The sequence below is a fragment of the Nicotiana attenuata genome, chromosome 12 (genome assembly GCF_001879085.1).
Source record: "Nicotiana attenuata strain UT chromosome 12, NIATTr2, whole genome shotgun sequence".
In the NCBI taxonomy this organism is placed as follows: domain Eukaryota; kingdom Viridiplantae; phylum Streptophyta; class Magnoliopsida; order Solanales; family Solanaceae; genus Nicotiana; species Nicotiana attenuata.
In genome coordinates this window covers 8,804,574-8,823,030 of record NC_032000.1, presented here as the reverse complement: position 1 = coordinate 8,823,030, position 18,457 = coordinate 8,804,574, and the positions used below count along the sequence as shown (strand labels likewise).

Genomic DNA, 18,457 nt, shown 5'->3' with positions numbered 1-18,457 from the left:
GTCATGGGGAGATTCAGGCCAAGAGCAAGGAGAGCCATCAGATGGGCGGAGGATCGAGGCCATAATTTCTAGCCGTCCAAAGTACAAACAGGGCAAGAAGAAAGGTGACCACTACCTTGTTACATGGGAAGGCGAACTGCCCCATAGGGCATCATGGCTAATGGACAAGGATCTCCAGTGACGCCAAGATGAGGTGCGCGTACGTGTCGATGCTTTGTGCCGAGGGCGGCACAAAATTAGGTGGGGGGGAGTGTCATGGCCCGCCACATCATCATGCCACGTAGATGCCACTTGACATAAATTTTTGCCATATGTAAAGGTTACATAAGATAGGGACTAGCTCTTGATGGAATATTCTAGAACTATGGAGAATTTCCTTGGGAAAGCTCTAGATATTTATGGACTTGGTAGGAAGACTCTTTTGGAAAGCCTTGGAACGTTCTAGTCATGTAGAAAATTCTAGAGGGTGTACTTATTTGTAAATATGGAAGGACTTGTGGAACAATTATTATTTACACACTAGCCCCTAGGTGATTAGTATAAATAGGGGGCATTCATTTGTAACTCATCAAGCAAAACAATCAAGTCTCTTTAATACAAAAGCTTCTTTTGGCAATTCTCATGTGTTCTAATATTCCCTTAGCGATCTTTAGTGTAGTAAGGCTGACTTGGCATAACAAAAACGTGAGCAAATTGTGCAAAATCATAAGCAAGTTGTCAAGTTCCTCATGCCGTACGTGCGCTTAGTTGAAGACTTAAGACGTGACATCTATCTGTTATATTTGAGGGGAACTATGAAAACAAAAGGAAAAATTGGTGAGAACTCACATTTAAAGGTACAAGTTCTCACCAATTTTCCTTTGGTTTTCATTGTTCTCGTCAAACAAAGTAGACAAAGTTCATTGAATATTTAACGAAGACCAAAAATATTAACCTTCTTACAAACTTAAATACCAAAAATACTCAGTATATACTTAAGGGACTATTTTAAACCTATATTCAAACATAAAGGACGATTTTTGTCATTTTCTTCTTCTATTTATAGCAAAAAGCACTGAGATATTACCACAATATACGATATACTCCCTAAAAAGTAAAATTGTCATTGAAGTTAAAAAGTAATGGTCATCAAGTTCACACTCTCACAAGCCTTTTTCTTTTAATTTCTCTTTATCGTTAATGATCGAAGAATTAACCTATTTGATATTCATTCTAAAATTTATTAACCGTACCAAGTTAGTTCCTTTAAACTAAAGAAACCATTGCTTGGATATTTCCAATTGTTGCTTAAGTTCCTGTTTAACTACTTGATTTGACATCCTACACCCAAAAAAGTGCCACTTTTTTATGAGTTTAAGAGCCCGTTTGGCCATGAATTTTATTTCACTTTTTTCCCGATTTTTTTTTTCAAACCAGTGTTTGGCCATAAAATTTTCAATTTTCACTAGGAGATGACTTTTTGAAATTTTTCGAAAATTTGAAAAACTCCAAAAAGATGTTTTTCAAAATTTTCACACAGATCACTCACGAAAATTCAAAAACAACCAAAATTATATTCATGTCCAAAACCAACTCTAATTTTCAAATAGGATTTTCACTTGAAAAAAGAAATCATTTTTTTCAAAATTTTACGATTCGTATGTCCAAACGCCCACTAAATTTATACACAAACAGGATATTTACTATTTACAAAATTAACTCACATAAAGTTGCATTTAGAGCTAAGTTATGTGTCTACTACTCAACTGAGGGTGAAATGTTTTACTCAACTCAACCTGTGTGTCTAAATCTCGTTGCACTGATCTCCAAAACTATGACGTAAACTGCGTGCCCCGATCTGAAATGATGGACACTGGCACACCGTGAAGGCGAACAATCTCCCGGATGTATATCTCAGTCAACCACTCCGAAGAATAAGTAGTCCTAACTGGAATAAAATGCGCGGACTTGGTCAACCGATCCACAATCACCAAATAGCATCAAACTTTCTCGAAGTCCGTGGGAGCCAAACTACGAATTCCATGGTGATACGCTCCCATTTCCATTCTGGAATCTCAAGCCTCTGAAGTAATCCGCCCGGTCTCTAACGCTCATACTTCATCTGCTGATAATTTAGGCACTGAGCTACAAACCCCACTATATTCTTCTTTATCCTCCTCCACCAATAGTGATGCATCAAGTCCTGGTATATCTTCACGGCACTCGGATGAATGGAATACGCGAACTGTGGACCTCCTCAAGAATCAACTCATGTAGCCCATCTACATTAGGCACACAAATTCGACCCTGCATCCTCAACACCCCATAATTCCCAATAGTAACCTCCTTGGAATCACTGGTTGAACCGTGCCCTTAAAGACAAGCAAATGGGGATCATCATGCTGACGCTCTCTGATACGATCATATAAGGAAAACCGAGATACCACACAAGCTAGAACCCGACTGGGCTCTGAAACATCTATTCTCACGAATTGATTGGCCAAGGCTGAACATCTAATGCAAGCGGTCTCTGACCGACATGAATAAATGCAAGGCTACCCATACTCACCGCCTTTCTACTCAAGGCATCAGCCACCATATTGGCCTTCCCGGGATGATACAGAATAGTGATATCATAGTCCTTTAGCAGCTCTAACCATCTCCGCTGCCTCAAATTTAAATCCTTCTGTTTGAACAAGTGCTGGAGACTCCGATGATCTATAAATACCTCATAAGACACACCATAGAGATAATGCCTCCAAATCTTCAATGCATGAACGATGGTTGCCAACTCCAAATCATAAACAGGGTAGTTCTTCTCATGAGGCTTCAACTGACGTGAAGCGTAAGCAATCACTCTACCCTCCTGCATTAAGACACACCCGATACCGATCCGAGAAGTATCACAATATACTGTACAAGAGCCTGACGCTGAAGGCAAAACTAGAACCAGAGTTGTGGTCAAGGCAGTCTTGTGCTTCTAAAATCTCTCCTCACACTCATCCGACCACCTGAACAGAGCACCCTTCTGGGTCGATTTAGTCAAAGGTGCTACAATGGACGAGAAACCCTCCACAAAGCAATGATAATACCCGGCCAAGCCGAGAAAGCTCCGAATCTCAGTAGCTGAAGACGGTTTGGGCCAACTCTGAACTGCCTCTATCTTCTTTGGATCCACCTTAATCCCCTCACTGTACACCACGTGCCCCAAGAACCCCACCGAACTAAGCCAAAACTAACACTTGGAGAACTTGGCATAAAGCTTCTCCTCCCTCAGTCGTTGTAGTACAATCCTCAAATGCTGGGCATGCTTCTCCGGGCTACGTGAGTACACCAGGATATCATCAATGAATACTATGACAAACGAATCAAGATATGGCTGAAATACATTGTTCATCAGATGCATGAATGTTACTAGGGCATTGGTCAGCCCAAAAGACATCACAAGGAACTCATAATGACCATAACGGGTCCTGAATACCGTTTTCAAAATACCGAGTCCCGAATCTTCAACTGGTGATACCCAAACCTCAAATCAATCTTAGAGAACACCCTCGCTCCTTGAAGCTGGTCAAACAGATCATCGATACGCGGCAAATGATACTTGTTCCTCATTGTAACTTTGTTCAACTACATATAGTCGATGCACATCCCCATAGTACCATCCTTCTTCTTCACAAACAGAAGCGGTGCACCCCAAGGCGACATACTAGGCCTAATAAACCCCTTATCAAGAAGCTCCTAAAGTTGCTCTTTCAATTCCTTCAACTTAGCTGGTGCCATACGATACGGAGGAATAGAAATGGGCTGAGTGCTCGGCACCAAGTCAATACCAAAGTCAATGTCCCTATCAGGTGGCATGCCCGGCAGGTCTGCAGGAAACACATCCGGATAGTCTCGCACCATGGGAACATAATCAGTAGTATGAGTATCTGCACCAACATCTCTCACAAAGGCCAAGTAAGACAAACACCCCTTCCCAACCATCCGTTAGGCCTTCAGATAAGAAATTACCCTGTTGGGAACATAATCTAGAGAACCTCTCCACTCGATCCATGGCAACCCCTGCATCACCAACGTCACGGACTTAGAGTGACAATCTAGAATAGCATGACATGGAGACAGCTAGTCCATACCTAAAATCACGTCGAAATCAACCATACTAAGTGTTGGCCTAAGTTCAGATGAAGTTTTGAAGATTGACAAAATGAACTCAGTCATGAACCAGGTCCATCATGTGAGACACAGTGTTGATATGCTTGCACATGTGACATACGCGTGAAGAAGATAAGTCTCAAGGATCAGCAACAATATCTTCTGAATTGATCGAAAAGATTGCATACAAGATAAGGAGTTGAAGTCTCCTTATGAAAAGAGAATTATATCCGGATCAAGGATATGGATTAGGAGTTAGAGTTGTTCTTGGACTCGAATTGTCAAAGGATCCACAATTCGAGTTCTTATCAAACTCTGATTACTAACTCTATAAAAATAACGATTGTTCTCTTTTACAAGTAATTGCACATAAGCAGAAGTTAAGCATATCTGAGAGCAAAAAGATCAAGTCTGATTTGCAAGCAACATATGCGAGATACAAGTGTGCACGTCTGAAGCTACATGAACTAAGATAGAAGAACCAGTTTCATCATTGTGTTTATTCTAAGTCTAGTTCAATTGTAGTAGGTTTTCATATTGTACCTTTCAGCTTTCATAGAAGCAATTGTAATAGGTATATTGAGTATTCAAGTTAGAGTTAACTTGAAAGTGTCGCAACAGTTGAGGCTGTGTGCTACACTGGGATTAGAGTTAATCCTTAGGTTTACAAAGAGTTTTGTAAATGCAGTTTTTGGCTCAGTGATTTTAGTGGAGTTTGGGAAAATCCTACTGAGTAGTAGGTCGTGGTTTTTTCACCTTTTGAGCCAGGTGTTTTCCACGTAAAACTCTCTGTGCACTTTACTTTCAGCATTTATTATTCCGCAAACTGTTGTAGTTAGAACACTTAGAAGAACCAGGTTCTTCTAACGCGAAAATTAGGTACCACACAAATCACCCTCCCCCCCTCTTGTGTGGTATTGACGTTTATAACATCACTAAGCAATAAGAGATTAACTCTAGTCTCCAATCCCCTAATAGTCACTACACACGATCGATACACACGGTCCACAACAATAGTATCGCCCACTAGCGTAGATACATGAATAGATGAAACTAAGGACTCATGGGGCATATCGAGATAACGAGCAAAATATGGTGATAAATACAAATAAGTGGAACCAGGGTCAAATAATATAAAAGCATCCATGTGGCATACTAAGACAATACATGTGATCATTGTGTCTGAAGCAACAACCTCTGGCCTGGCAGGAATATCATATAATCAAGTCTGACTACCACCTGATCGGCCTCCCCCTCTAGGGCGACCTCTGGTGCCTGAGCCCCAACCCGAGCTGGCTGAGCGGGTGGTGAAGTAACTGGTGCGGAAGTCGCAGCCTGACTCCTCTGTTGAACTGGACCTCCCAAAAGCGGGGATAATGCCTCTTCACATGACCCAACTCTCCACACGCAAAGCAACGCCTCTTTGAAAATGGCAGCAAGTACTGAAGCGGACACCGAAAACTAGAATAACTACTAGAGGAACTTGGTGCAGATGAACCCTAAACTGAAGGTGCGCGAGAAGAACCCTGAGCTGGAAGTGCCATGAGAGATGACTGACCCGGTCGAGCACTGTATGAACCATGACTAGCTGATGCGCCATGATGAACTGGATGAGCCATCTAAACGGGTCTATAAGGACGACCCTTGCTGTGGTAGGACTTCCCCCAGAGGGAACACCGCTGAAACCCCCCGAACCACGAGGCCTCTTGGCCTCACTCTCCTCACCCTCCTGACTACGGAACAACTCTATCCGCCGAGCAATATCAACCACCTCGTCGAACCTAGCACCTGCTACATTCTCCAGAGTCATAACAAAATGCAATTGATAGTTGAGGCCATCAATGAACCTCCTAATCCTCTCCCTCTCAGTGGGAAACAACCAAACTGTGTGACGAGCCAACTCTGAAAACCTCATCTCATATTGGGTCATAGACATGCCTCCTGACGTAGCTGCTCGAACTGCCTGCGCAGCTCCTCTCTGCGAGTCTGTGGCACAAACTTCTCCAAGAAGAGAACGGAGAACTCATGCCATGAAAGTAGTGCTGCACCGACTGTCCTGCTCCTCTCATAGGCCTCCCACCATTTGAAGGCAGACCCTGATAGCTGAAAAGTAGTAAAGGAGACTCCACTAGTCTCCAGAATACCCGCCGTGCGAAAAATCTGCTGGCACCTATCCAAGAAATCTTGAGCATCCTCTAACTCAGCCCCACTGAATGATGGAGCCTGGAGTCTCCCAAATCTCTCTAGTCTCTTCTGCTCCTCATCACTCATAACGGGACCCACCTAGGCCTGAGCAACTGCAACCGGCTCGGCTGGTAGTACCCCCGGTGTCTGAAGTCCCTGCACTACCTGCTCTAAAGTACGGGCGGCGGGAGTCTGAGTACCTCCCCCGGCCTGAGAAGTGGCTGGCGCGGCCTAAATAGAAACCGCCTGAGCAAGGCTAGTGCAAACACAAAAATTCTAAAATTTGAAAAACTCCAAAAAGCTATTTTTCAAATTTTTCACTCAATCACTTACAAAAATTCAAAAAAAAAGTTATATTTATATCCAAATACAACTCTAATTTTCAAATACCATTTTCACTTGAAATTTTTTTCACTTTGTTTCGAAATTTTACGATTCATATGTCCAAATGCCCACTAAATGTATACAGAAATAGGATGTTTACTATTTACAAAATTAACTCACGTAAAGTTGCATTTAGAGCTGAGTTATGTGTCTACTACAGTAAGTATTATCCTAAAGTTTTGTGATGACGGTCAACCTATATTTGTTAGTGTAAAGTTGGTCTCATTTGGGTGCAAGTTAAAGTGTGTGAATGATCATTTGGTAAATTGGAGTGCTCAATAGTTGGGGACAAATTTAAGCGTCTGTTTATGTATCTTTACATTATAATTTGAATCAATTTAGATTACAGAGAATTTTGAGTGTTCATGAATCCCACCTTTAAAAAAAAAAAAACCTCTCAGTAGACTTTGTATCTTATTTGTCTCTTAAAACTTCAAAAATTGAGACATTGACCAGATTTAAAACTTTCCAAAATGTTTAATATTGCATTTAGACTTCCTCCATACTATAGTTTGGTCTCATGTATGATAAACACTAGAAATTAACATTACAATGTAGGGGTGTACTATCACGATCAAAAACTCAACCTGTCGTGATGGCGCCTATCATGATACTAGGCAAGCGGAAAACTCATACATGACAACTCTTTTAAATTCAAAATATACTAAAACAGGTTTAAATAAGTGAAAATCTCATAAAAACTAGATGAAAACGTTACAACTCAATACAAAATTTCCCCAAAACTCGGGTGTCACTGAGAACATGATTATCTATATAATGACATAGTCTGACAAAGTGCCTAGAAAGTAGAACTAAATAAATAAAACTGAAAGATAGGGGAAGGAGGGTCAAGGTCTGCGGATGCCAAGGCAGCTACCTCAGTAATCTCCGAACGGCTGAAACTTCAAGATCAGCAACCTCCGTACCCGGAAACACCTGAATCTGCACACGAAGTGTAGGGTGTAGCATGAGTACAACCAACTCAATAAGTAACAAGTCTAACATGCGGCTGAAAGTAGTGACGAGCTCGCACAGCACAGTCCACATACAGAATTAATACTACGAAAATTTACAGAAAATATGACAATAATATCTCAAAAAATTCATAATTTGCAAGTAACAATACAAGAATAGGGACATGCTTCCAGGTTTAACAGTTAAGCTCAATACAAGTAGAATATGTCAAGTCGGAATGATATGAGGAATATGACATCTCTATATCTACATGCCAATATGCATGTCGTATGTGATGCAACACAATGAAAACTTCACCCACTCACACTCTCAGAGTACTCAACCTGACTGTCCCAACTCTCACTCATCACACTCAACCACTTAGCACTGTACAGGGCAGTTCCAGCCCGAATCAGATATCGTGAATCAATAGCAATTGCGCTCACTGTGGGTGTACAGACTCCGTAGGAGAAAATCCGGCCCAAGCACTATAATAAAGCCAATCAGGACATGAATCAATAAAGCCTATTGCGACGTGCAGCCCGATCCCATAAATATCACTCACAAACAGACCCTCGACCTCACTCAGTCATCAATCTTTCCAGTCTCTCGGGCTCACAACACTCATGCTAAGCAGCCCAAATCAATGATACATGATGTGACAATGTATGATAACAGAGACTGAGATATGATATGCAATGATGAATGCGACTGAGTATACAACTGCAATTAAGCAAATAACGCAACAGCAAAGAACGACCATTGTGAGTCCCAATAGTACCAGCACATAGCCTAAACATGATTTCTAACATAAACCACAGTTCAAGTGCTCTAACACATAAGGTACAATAATAATATTCAGATAAGATAGCTACACAGTTCCACGAAATTTACTGAATCACAATTACTACGGTGCACGCCCACATGCCCGTCACCTAGCATGCGCGTCACCTCAACGCCCATCACATTGCACGTAATTTCACGGATTCATACCCTCAGAACCAAGTTTAGAAGTGTTACTTATCTCAAACCGTGCAATTCTCTACTCCAACAAGTGCTTGCCTCGCGAATCGACATCTGAAGGCCTCGAATCTAGCCACAAATAATTCCATACAATCAACTCAAGCTTTAGGAATCAATTCCATGTGAAAATGCTAAGTTCTAAATCAAAAGTCAAAAAGTCAACTCAAAAGTCAATCCCCCCGGCCCACGTCTCCGATAAAAGTTACAAAATCTGAACACTCATTCAACCACGAGTCCAACCATACGAAATTTACCAAATTTCGACACCAAATCGTCACTCAAATCCCCAAAATTAACTCTCCAGTCCCTAGCCTAAAACTCTCAAAATTCCACCTCAAACACACACAAACTAGGTGGGAAATTCATTGGGCAAACAATATAATTGAATAAAAATAATTACAAGTGACTTACCTCAAGAAATCCCTCGAAAACCCTCTCAAAAATTGTCTTAGTCCGAGTTTGCAAAGTCCAAAATCATCAAAATCACGAAACCTTCGATTTTTAAACACTGCCCAGGCATTTTTGCACCTGCGGAGCTTAGGCTCGCACCTGCACTCCCACTTTTGCGGAGAAAAAATCGCTTCGACGTACTCACTTAGCAGCCGACCAAGAGCACCTGCGGGACCGCGTCTGCGAACCATCCCTCGCTTTCTGCGACTCCCATGCTGCCTGTCCAAATCCGCTTCTGCGGCCGACCTTGCGTAGATGCGCATCCGCATCTGCGGAAACTTTTCCGTGCCTGCGACCCCAGTAACCTTCTTCCTCTTCGCAACTGCTTAAGCTTAGTCGCTTCTGCAGCTCCGCACCTGCGGCCAATCCCACTGCAGGTGCGATGACACCAGATCTGTAGCACCTCAGCATAACACTTAAGCCAAATTCGATCCGTTAACCATCCGAAATCCACCAGAGGTCCCCGGGACCTCCACCATATATACCAACAAGTCCTAAAACACGATATGAACTTAGTCGAGGCCTCAAATCGCATCAAACAACATCAAAAACACGAATCGCATCTCAATTCAAGCCTAACGAAAACTAAGAATTCCAACTTCTACAATCGATGCCCAAATATATCAAATCACGTCCGATTAACCTCAAATTTTGCACACAAGTCTTAATTGACACAAAGGACCTATTCCAACTCCCGGAACCAAAATTCGAGCCCGATAACCATAAAGTCAACTCTCGGTCAAACTTTTCCATTTCTAAAACTTCTAATTTTCCAACTTTTGCCATTTCAAGCCACAATCAACTCTGAACCTCCAAATCACTATCCGGACACACTCCTAAATCTAAAATCTCCCTACGGAGGTATCAGAACTATCAAAACTCCATTTCGGAGTCGTTTACACATAAGTCCACATCTGCTCTTAAGCTTCCAATCTTGAGACTAAGGGTTCGTTTGGTATGAAGGAAAATATTCTTCGGAAAATATTTTCCACTTTTTCCATGTTTGGTTGGCTTAAATGTTTTGGAAAATATTTTCCTTATTAACTCATTTTCCTCCAATTGAAGGAAAATGTTTTCCTTATCAAGAGAAGGGAAAATATTTTTCAAAACTCCTTCTCTACCTTCCCAACCCTCACTAGCCCACCCCACACCCCTACACCTACCCACCCAACTCCACCATATTCCCCACCCTCTCCAAAAAGGCTTTTTTTTTTTTTCAAATTTCAGTTTTTTCTCCGCTACCACTCACCCTGCTACCCTCTCCCCCGACAAATTTTTTTTTTTACTTTTTTGGTTGTAATTTCAAATTTCTGTTTTTTTTATTTTTTCTGCACCACCAACCCCCCTCCCACCCCGCACAAAAAAAGTTTTTTTTTGTAATTTTTAAATTTCTATTTTTTTTTGTTTTTCTGCACCCCCCTCCCCCACCACCCCCTGCCCCCGCACATGAAAAAGTTATTTTTTTTTTTGTAATTTCAAATTTATGCTATTTCTTTTTCCTGCATACCCCCCCCCCCCTCCGCTGGAAAAAAAATATATTTTTAATATATTTCAGTTTTAGTTTTTTCATCTTTCGGTTTACAGGTTTGGAATTTTACAAGTTCCAAAGTTAAGAGTTCGGAGGTTTATGTGTTTGGAAGTTTAGGAGTTTAGAAATTATAAAGTTTACGGGTTTGAAAGTTCGCGGTTTCGAAAGTTTAGCGGTTCGGAAGTTTATGAAATTTGTGGGTTTGGAAGGTTGTTGGTTCGAAAGTTTATGGCTTCATGTTTATTGTATCTAAATTATTTATGAATTGTCTTGAGAAGTTATTTTCCTTAATTTGCGTACCAAACACCGGAAAATGAATAATATTACTACTTATTTTCCAAGAAAATATTTTCTTGGAAAATATTTTCCACGGAAAATATTTTTCGTTATACCAAACACACCCTAAGTGTCTCAACTCATTGCGAAGCATCCTCGGAACCAACCCAACTACCTTGATAAGTCCCCTAACAAAAATTTAGTATAGATTAAGTAGTAAATGGGGGAACGAGCTACAACACTCAAAACAATCGGCCGATCGTTACATGTACAAACCGAACCGGAAAATCGCACAAAATCGAAAAGTCAAACCAAATCAATTAAAAAAACCCGATGAGGTTTGGTTTGATTTGGTTTGGTATTGAGTAAAAAAATCCAAATGGAATCTACATATAAATATATAATTTATATATATACTTCTAAGATTTTATATAGAATTCTCTTTAAAAATGTCTAGAAATATTTGGGATTCTCTTATGGGATACAGTGCCCGTTTGGATTGGCTTATTTTAAGTGCTTTTAAGCCAAAATAAATTTTAAGCCATTTTGTAGTGTTTGGATAGAGTAAAAAAGTACTTTTAAGCATTTATTTTTAAGCTAATATGACAAAAACAAGTCAAAAGCCAAAATCTAGAATTTCTAACTTATGGCTTAAAAGCTATTTTGTCTTAAAAGCCACTTAAATTAAGCTCATCCAAACGGGCTCTATTAATATTTAATAGAATATGAAGTACTCTATTTTTTTAACTTTAAATAACGTGTTGTATGATCACTTTCTTATCAAGTCTTATTGAAATGTGTCAATCTCTTTGTTTTTCCATATTCACATGTCAAAATCTATTAGATTCTTATATCTTTTTTGAATTTGAAGTGGTATTTCGATAATTAAAAATTAAATAGAACATATCATTATTTAGGTATCATATTGATTTTTATGTTTAATTATTAAATTCGGTTAACTTTAAAAGTGTACATCAACGGAAATTTATTGCCAGACAACTAAAAAAAAAACTATCATGTGTTACCAAGAAAATTCTCCCGTAAGAATATTTTAATACATCATATGTTCTTCAATTTTTTTTAATTTTTATTAAACATATATTTATTTATCAAAAATTTAACAAAGTAAGATTGACATATTATTCATGTAACGAAAAATTCCCAAAAAATCTGAGAAAAGAAAACCAATACAATCCGATATAGTTGGTTTGGTTTGGTTTGGTTTTAATAAAACTGAACCAACCCAATCGATGTACACCCTTAATACAATGTAAGTTATAAAAGGATCTTTGCGGAACTTTTAGGCAGGGCAGATCCAGAGTGTGGAATGCGGGTTCGACAAACCGAATAGCTTTTGTTCAGACTCTATATGTGTCTTAAGAAATTCGTTGAATATATATAAATTATTAATTTAGAACCCAATAAATTAAAAAAATTATACTATCGAACCCACAAACTTTAAATCTTGGCTCCGCCATTCATCCTTGACAGGAGAAACTTTGGGATACAAGTCTGTAAAAATTATGACCTCCACATACCCCAATATTGGTGTATATTAACTATAATACACCTCCTATTATTGATCAGTATACTTGTAGGACGTAGCTAAATCATCTTATGAGATCTTCTCTTCTTTTGTTCCGAGAAGAAGATAAAGCTAAGAAAACAACACATTTCTAAGAAAAAAATTTCAAAAAAATTCTCCAAAACATTTTCAAAAAATTCTAATATACCACTTATTAATGTCAATTCTTGTATTTAAGGACTATATTGTATAGTTTGGGAACGTCCCATGCACTTTTCGCAATAAAGAATAGAAGAAAAGAACAGTCTTGAATCTCCCACTAAGATTGTCAACGCTACAACCTACGACTTAAAACCCCCCACCCCCCACCCCACCCCACCCCACCCGGCCAATTCCACCACCCCCTACACCTCCCCTGCTACAGACCTCTCCTCCTCCTCCTCCTCAGAATGCTGCTTGAATTAACCAATTAAAGATCTTGCCCATTGAAGCAACAGCCTTTTGTTGATCTCCAGTGAGGTGTCAGTATCAATTTCTTCTGATTTGTGGTAATTAACTTATTCTTGACTGTATATTTTGAAGTAATTTTTCTGTATTTTTAAGCTTTTGGGTATTGTGAATTCTGTTAATTTGATTAATGGGGTTTCTTTTCCATAGATTTTTTAAGGTTGTTAGGCAAGGTGGGGTTATGGACTGTGGTTGACCTGTTGAAAAGTTGGTACCAAAGATTAGATCTTTCTCATTCTTTCACTCTTTTTTTTCTTAATAATAACTCCTTTTTCTTGTTTATAACATTTTTATTTGCTGAAAAGATAAACTGCTTAGTTTTGAAATGAAATAGCTCAGAGGATTCATATAGCAGAACTGATTAAAATTGATAAGACTTGGGAACAAAAGATGTAGACTTGTTTCTTGTATGATGCTGGATATGGGAATGGGGGTTTAATTCTTGTTAGAGTGTTCCCCATTAGTTGAAGGAATAGGTTGATGTCGCCTTATATGGTCTTAGACAAGTCTTACCTTGTGAGCTAAATTTTGGAGTTGAGTCTTCCACATGCCAGTTATGAGATGAAAACTGCCCGCATTCCGTGGTTCCTGTGCCACCACAAGGGCATGGCATTGAAAGAGTAACCGGAACCTGTTCCTGACCAGCTCGCAAGTAGCATCCCGCTGTTTGTCGGGTCAGTGGGGCGTCAAAAGGGTCCGAAACTAGGCCCATCCTTGTTTTTTGTGTTTCACATTCGTGGGCCCCTATATCCAGTTTTGGGCACGCGAGGGATGTTAGAGTGTCTCGCATTAGTTGAAGGAATGGTATGGTCGTTTGGTTCGTGTTAGTTGAAGGAATAGGTTGTTATCTCCTTATATGGTCTTAGACAATTCTTACCTCATGAGCTAAATTTTGGAGTTGAGTCTTCCACATGCCAGTGATGAGATGAAAACTGCCCGCATTCCGTGGTTTCCGTGCCACCACAATGTCATGGCATTGACCGAAACATGTCTCTGACCAGCTCGTAAGTAGCATTCCGCTGCTGGTCGGGACAGTGGGGCGTCAAAAGGGTCCGGAACTAGGCCCATCCTTCTTTTTGTGTTTCACATTCTTGGGCCCCTATATCCAGTTTTGGGCATGCGAGGGATGTTAGAGTGTCTCGCATTAGTTGAAGGAATGAGATATTATGTCATTATATGGTCTTAGACAATCTTTACCTCGTAAGCTAGCTTTGGGATTGATTTAGGCCAAGGTCCGTTGTTCTTAACAATTTTCGCAGGTTGGGTTTAAAAACTGTGTTTTTTGTTGGGAATGGAATTAGAATGGTTTGAAGTTTTTAGTTGGGAACTCCAAATTTGGAGAAACTTAGGGGAGTAATTTGGTGAATATCGAAGTGTTCTCTGACATTGCTAAAGATATGGTTAAATGAATTTTAGATTACCAGGTGTGACTTCTTCTGGCAGTTAATTTCTTGTGAGAGCCAATTCTCTGTGATGTGCTACTATATAATGATGAAATCTGCTTCTGTCCATTAGTTATATGGGGAAATTGTTTTTAAACTCTAAAGCTTAAAGAGAAAGGCTACTTCTTATATAATTAGCATAATTCAGAACCCTCTTAACTGTTAGTAATATCTGAAAAATGTCTTCTTACTAATTAGCATGAACCCTGCACAAGGATGGCATGCACCAACCGAGAAATTAAAACTCATTTCCTTGAAGTGATATTGTTGAGTTGAAATGAAAAAGATGGGTTGTACCATTTGTTTCAGTTGTGTTTTCCCTGCCGTCTGTGCTCTTTCTCCCTTGTTTCCACTTTCCACTATTCCCCTTTTAGGAATCTCTTTGAGTTGCCTTTGTGTGATTTGCCATTAATGCTTGATTTCCATATCGTTAAATATATTAAATCAGCTAAACGTTTTGATCTGATTCTTTCTTTCTGTCTATTAATTACAAGCCTGCCGCACATCACAGTTTTGTGGATCACCTCAAAAGAAATTCAAGCTGTCTAGTGTATGGCTTGCATTTACAAACTAGCAAATAATGGGCAGCAGTCGATTTCCAAAGCGCTATTTAATTGTATTTTTGACCTTCATCTGCACTTCTGTCTGCTACATAGAGCGGGTGGGCTTCTCTATTGCGTATACTGCTGCTGCTGATGCTGCCGGAGTAAATCAGACTAGCAAAGGTGTAATTCTGTCTACCTTTTACTATGGATATGCATGTTCACAAGTACCTGGTGGTTGGGCAGCTCAAAAAATCGGTGGACGGCGTGTCCTCCTCCTTTCTTTTCTCTTATGGTCTTTGACATGTGCTTTTGTACCACTCGACCCAAACCGAACAATGCTCCTGGTAATAGCCCGCTTGCTTGTCGGTGTGGCTCAAGGTTTCATTTTTCCGTCCATCCACACTGTCCTTGCACAGTGGGTACCACCACATGAAAGATCAAGATCTGTTTCCTTTACGACTTCTGGAATGTACTTAGGTGCAGCTACGGGAATGCTTATGCTTCCTAGTCTGGTGAAATATAGGGGTCCTCAATCTGTGTTTCTTGCTGAAGCGGCTTTAGGTGCAATGTGGTCTCTACTCTGGTTCAGTTATGCTGTTGATCCACCTCGTTCTGAGCATCCAAAAGCAACTGCGTCGGGCTTTGGGGAATCCTTGCTGCCCATGAAAGGGAGTTCAAAGATGAAAGTAGAGAATGGAGTACATTTCACCAAAAGTCCAACTATCCCATGGAAACGAATCGTCATAAGCTTACCAGTTTGGGCAATCGTCGTGAATAATTTCACTTTTCATTATGCTCTTTATGTGCTCATGAACTGGCTTCCTACGTACTTTGAATTGGGTCTCGAGATCAGCCTTCAAGAAATGGGTTCTTCCAAGATGATGCCCTACCTTAACATGTTTATATTCTCAAATATTGGTGGAGTGATTGCGGATCACTTAGTCACGAGGAGAATCTTGTCTATAACTAAAACCAGAAAACTTTTAAACACAGTGGGTTTCATTGTAGCTTCTCTTGCGTTAATGGCTCTTCCTTATTTTAGAACATCTGGTGGCGCTCTGTTTTGTTCCTCTGTGGCTCTTGGTTTCTTGGCATTAGGAAGAGCCGGTTTTGCAGTTAATCACATGGATATAGCTCCAAGATATGCTGGAATTATTATGGGAGTTTCAAATACAGCTGGTACATTAGCTGGTATCATTGGAGTTGATCTCACTGGTCGACTACTTGAAGCTGCAAAAGACGCCCAGTTGGATCTTACAAGTCCAGAAAGCTGGACAGCAGTGTTCTCCATTCCAGGGTTGCTCTGCATTTTTAGTTCTTTTGTTTTTCTAGCACTGTCAACAGGGGAGAGAATTTTCGACTAAGGCTTTCTGCATGTATATTGCTGTTTATCTTGTCTTATTCTTGGAAGAAGCAGTTCAAGGAGGAAGTATACAGTCTAGGATTTGCAGTTCAAACCCGAAGGCTGTCGGAAATAGTAAGTAGCTCTATTGAGGTTATTCTTACATTTTAACCTGAGTTCTTTGAAGTCTGCTAATTGCTGAAGATTAATTCATAAGGTTCTATCTGCATACATTTGCAGCTTAATACGATTCTTCAATATTTTCGAGCTGTGGTTCTTTGCCGAGCATTTATTACATATATTGATTATTTGTGGTAGTTCAACAAGCTAAAAGCATATTAGATTTCTGTATGGTGTTTCAACTTTAGTATCTTAATAAATGTAATGCTCCTCCTATTTTTGTCATGCAATGCAAATATCAGAATGTATTTCATGTATCATAGTTGCCAGAATAATATGGTCAGGTACTTTCATTTTGATTCTGTGAACTGTAACATTGGATTTGTATCATTAGTTGATGAATTGAACTCCTTTTTGACACAAAACTCTGGTTCTGTACTTTGCACAAGTGTAATTTTCCCTTCTTGAACTACATATTCTTTTCTTTTCTTTTTTCTTTTTTCTTTTTCATTTGCGCGTCTAATTAAGTTTTGCACTAAGAGAAATAGGCACGCGCACAGGTAGAGTCTGCCTGAGTCGTGCGGCCCTAGGTAATGCCTAGTTTAGCGTAGCATCTGGGTTCCGCCTTCTCCTTGGCTTGCCGAGTTTTGCTTCTGATCTCTCTCTGAGTCTCTTGTTCGTTACCTTCTACTCCCAATCTTCTCCCTCTGCTACTACTGCAGCTACCAGATATCGACCTAAGAGATACTAGACCAAGTGCGAGAGGATCTACCTTCTAATATTGATATGGCTGTACCCAAAGGAACAACTCAGTGACAAAGAAATCGCGATGTGAACTTTAGTACACGAGTTTAATCTCAATGACCTTATGGACAATGTTCCGCCGTCCTAGTTTATGTCACGTGAAATTCCAGGACATTGTCGTAAAGTTTCACATATGGAATTTGAAACTAAGCTAGCGTTTGGACATAGATTTGATTGAAACTTGAAAAAAGAGTTTTTGAAGTTACGTTGAAAAATAATTTTTGAAAGTTGAATTTGTGTTTGGACATGCATTTTATACGAAGAAAAGTTGAAGTTATGTGAGTGGAAGAAAAAATTTCAACCAAAAACTGCCCTAAACCAATTTTTGGGAACTTGAAATTTTTTGAATTTTTTTCCTCAAAACATAATCATATTTCATAAACTAACAAGATTTTCAAATACTTTTTGAAAAAATAAAGCCAAAATCTATGGTCAAACGGGAGCTAAATGTCAGTGGCTAGTTTTCAGTTACCGGACTGAAAAGTGGCTAGCCTGCACTATTATTACTACATAGGAAAGGATCAAAATTGATTAGACTACACTATTTCTTTTGCTACAAAGTAAAGCAATTGATTTGGTGGGGGATAAATTCCATAAGTAGAAAGATGTTTGCATTATGAATTTGACACAAATTTGGAAAGATATTTGTCTCTTTAATTGCTGGGCATTACATTAGAATTTTGACTCAAACAATATGCAATAATATACTAGCAATGTTTAGTCCCATAACAATTTCAAAAAATCAGAATAAGAATTGATATTTTCCTTTTGGGTTCAGGTGAAACATGTTTTGTATTGTAATTAATTCTTGAAAGATATTTTAGCTTAAAAAGTTAACTTTATCGTTAAAAACGAAAGTGTTATTTTCAACTTTTTTGAAACGTCAAAATATACGTTAACCTTAAGATCTTATTTAAAAAATATCACTCCTAAAATCCTCATTCCTACACAGAAATATGTGATGTTCCATCACTTCGTTTGGGGGATTGTAATGTTGATGGGGACTGCAGATAACGTACTTTAATGCTCGTTGCTCTAAGGTCTTTCCTCTTGTCCTTTTAAAAAAAAAATATTATTTGGTGTGGGGAATTAATGACGCAAATAAGGGAAAATGACACTAAACGGTCGCTCTCAAAATAATAGACGAAAATGTATGTATATATATATATATATATATATATATATATATATATATATATATATATATATATATATATATATATATATATATATATATAT

The 18,457-nt window shown here is 39.2% G+C and overlaps 1 protein-coding gene across 1 annotated transcript; it reads left to right on the top strand.

The window, feature by feature from the left end:
* On the top strand, window positions 12,814-16,770 carry LOC109235256 (probable anion transporter 5). Its single transcript, XM_019401299.1, has 2 exons — window positions 12,814-13,006; window positions 14,902-16,770. The coding sequence occupies exon 2, from the start codon at window positions 14,988-14,990 to the stop codon at window positions 16,314-16,316; it is 1,329 nt and encodes a 442-aa protein (XP_019256844.1). The 5' UTR covers window positions 12,814-13,006; window positions 14,902-14,987; the 3' UTR covers window positions 16,317-16,770.

Bases quoted from the DNA above. Each gene is read 5' to 3' on its own strand.
- LOC109235256 (XM_019401299.1), top strand. From the start codon at position 14,988: ATGGGCAGCAGTCGATTTCCAAAGCGCTATTTAATTGTATTTTTGACC.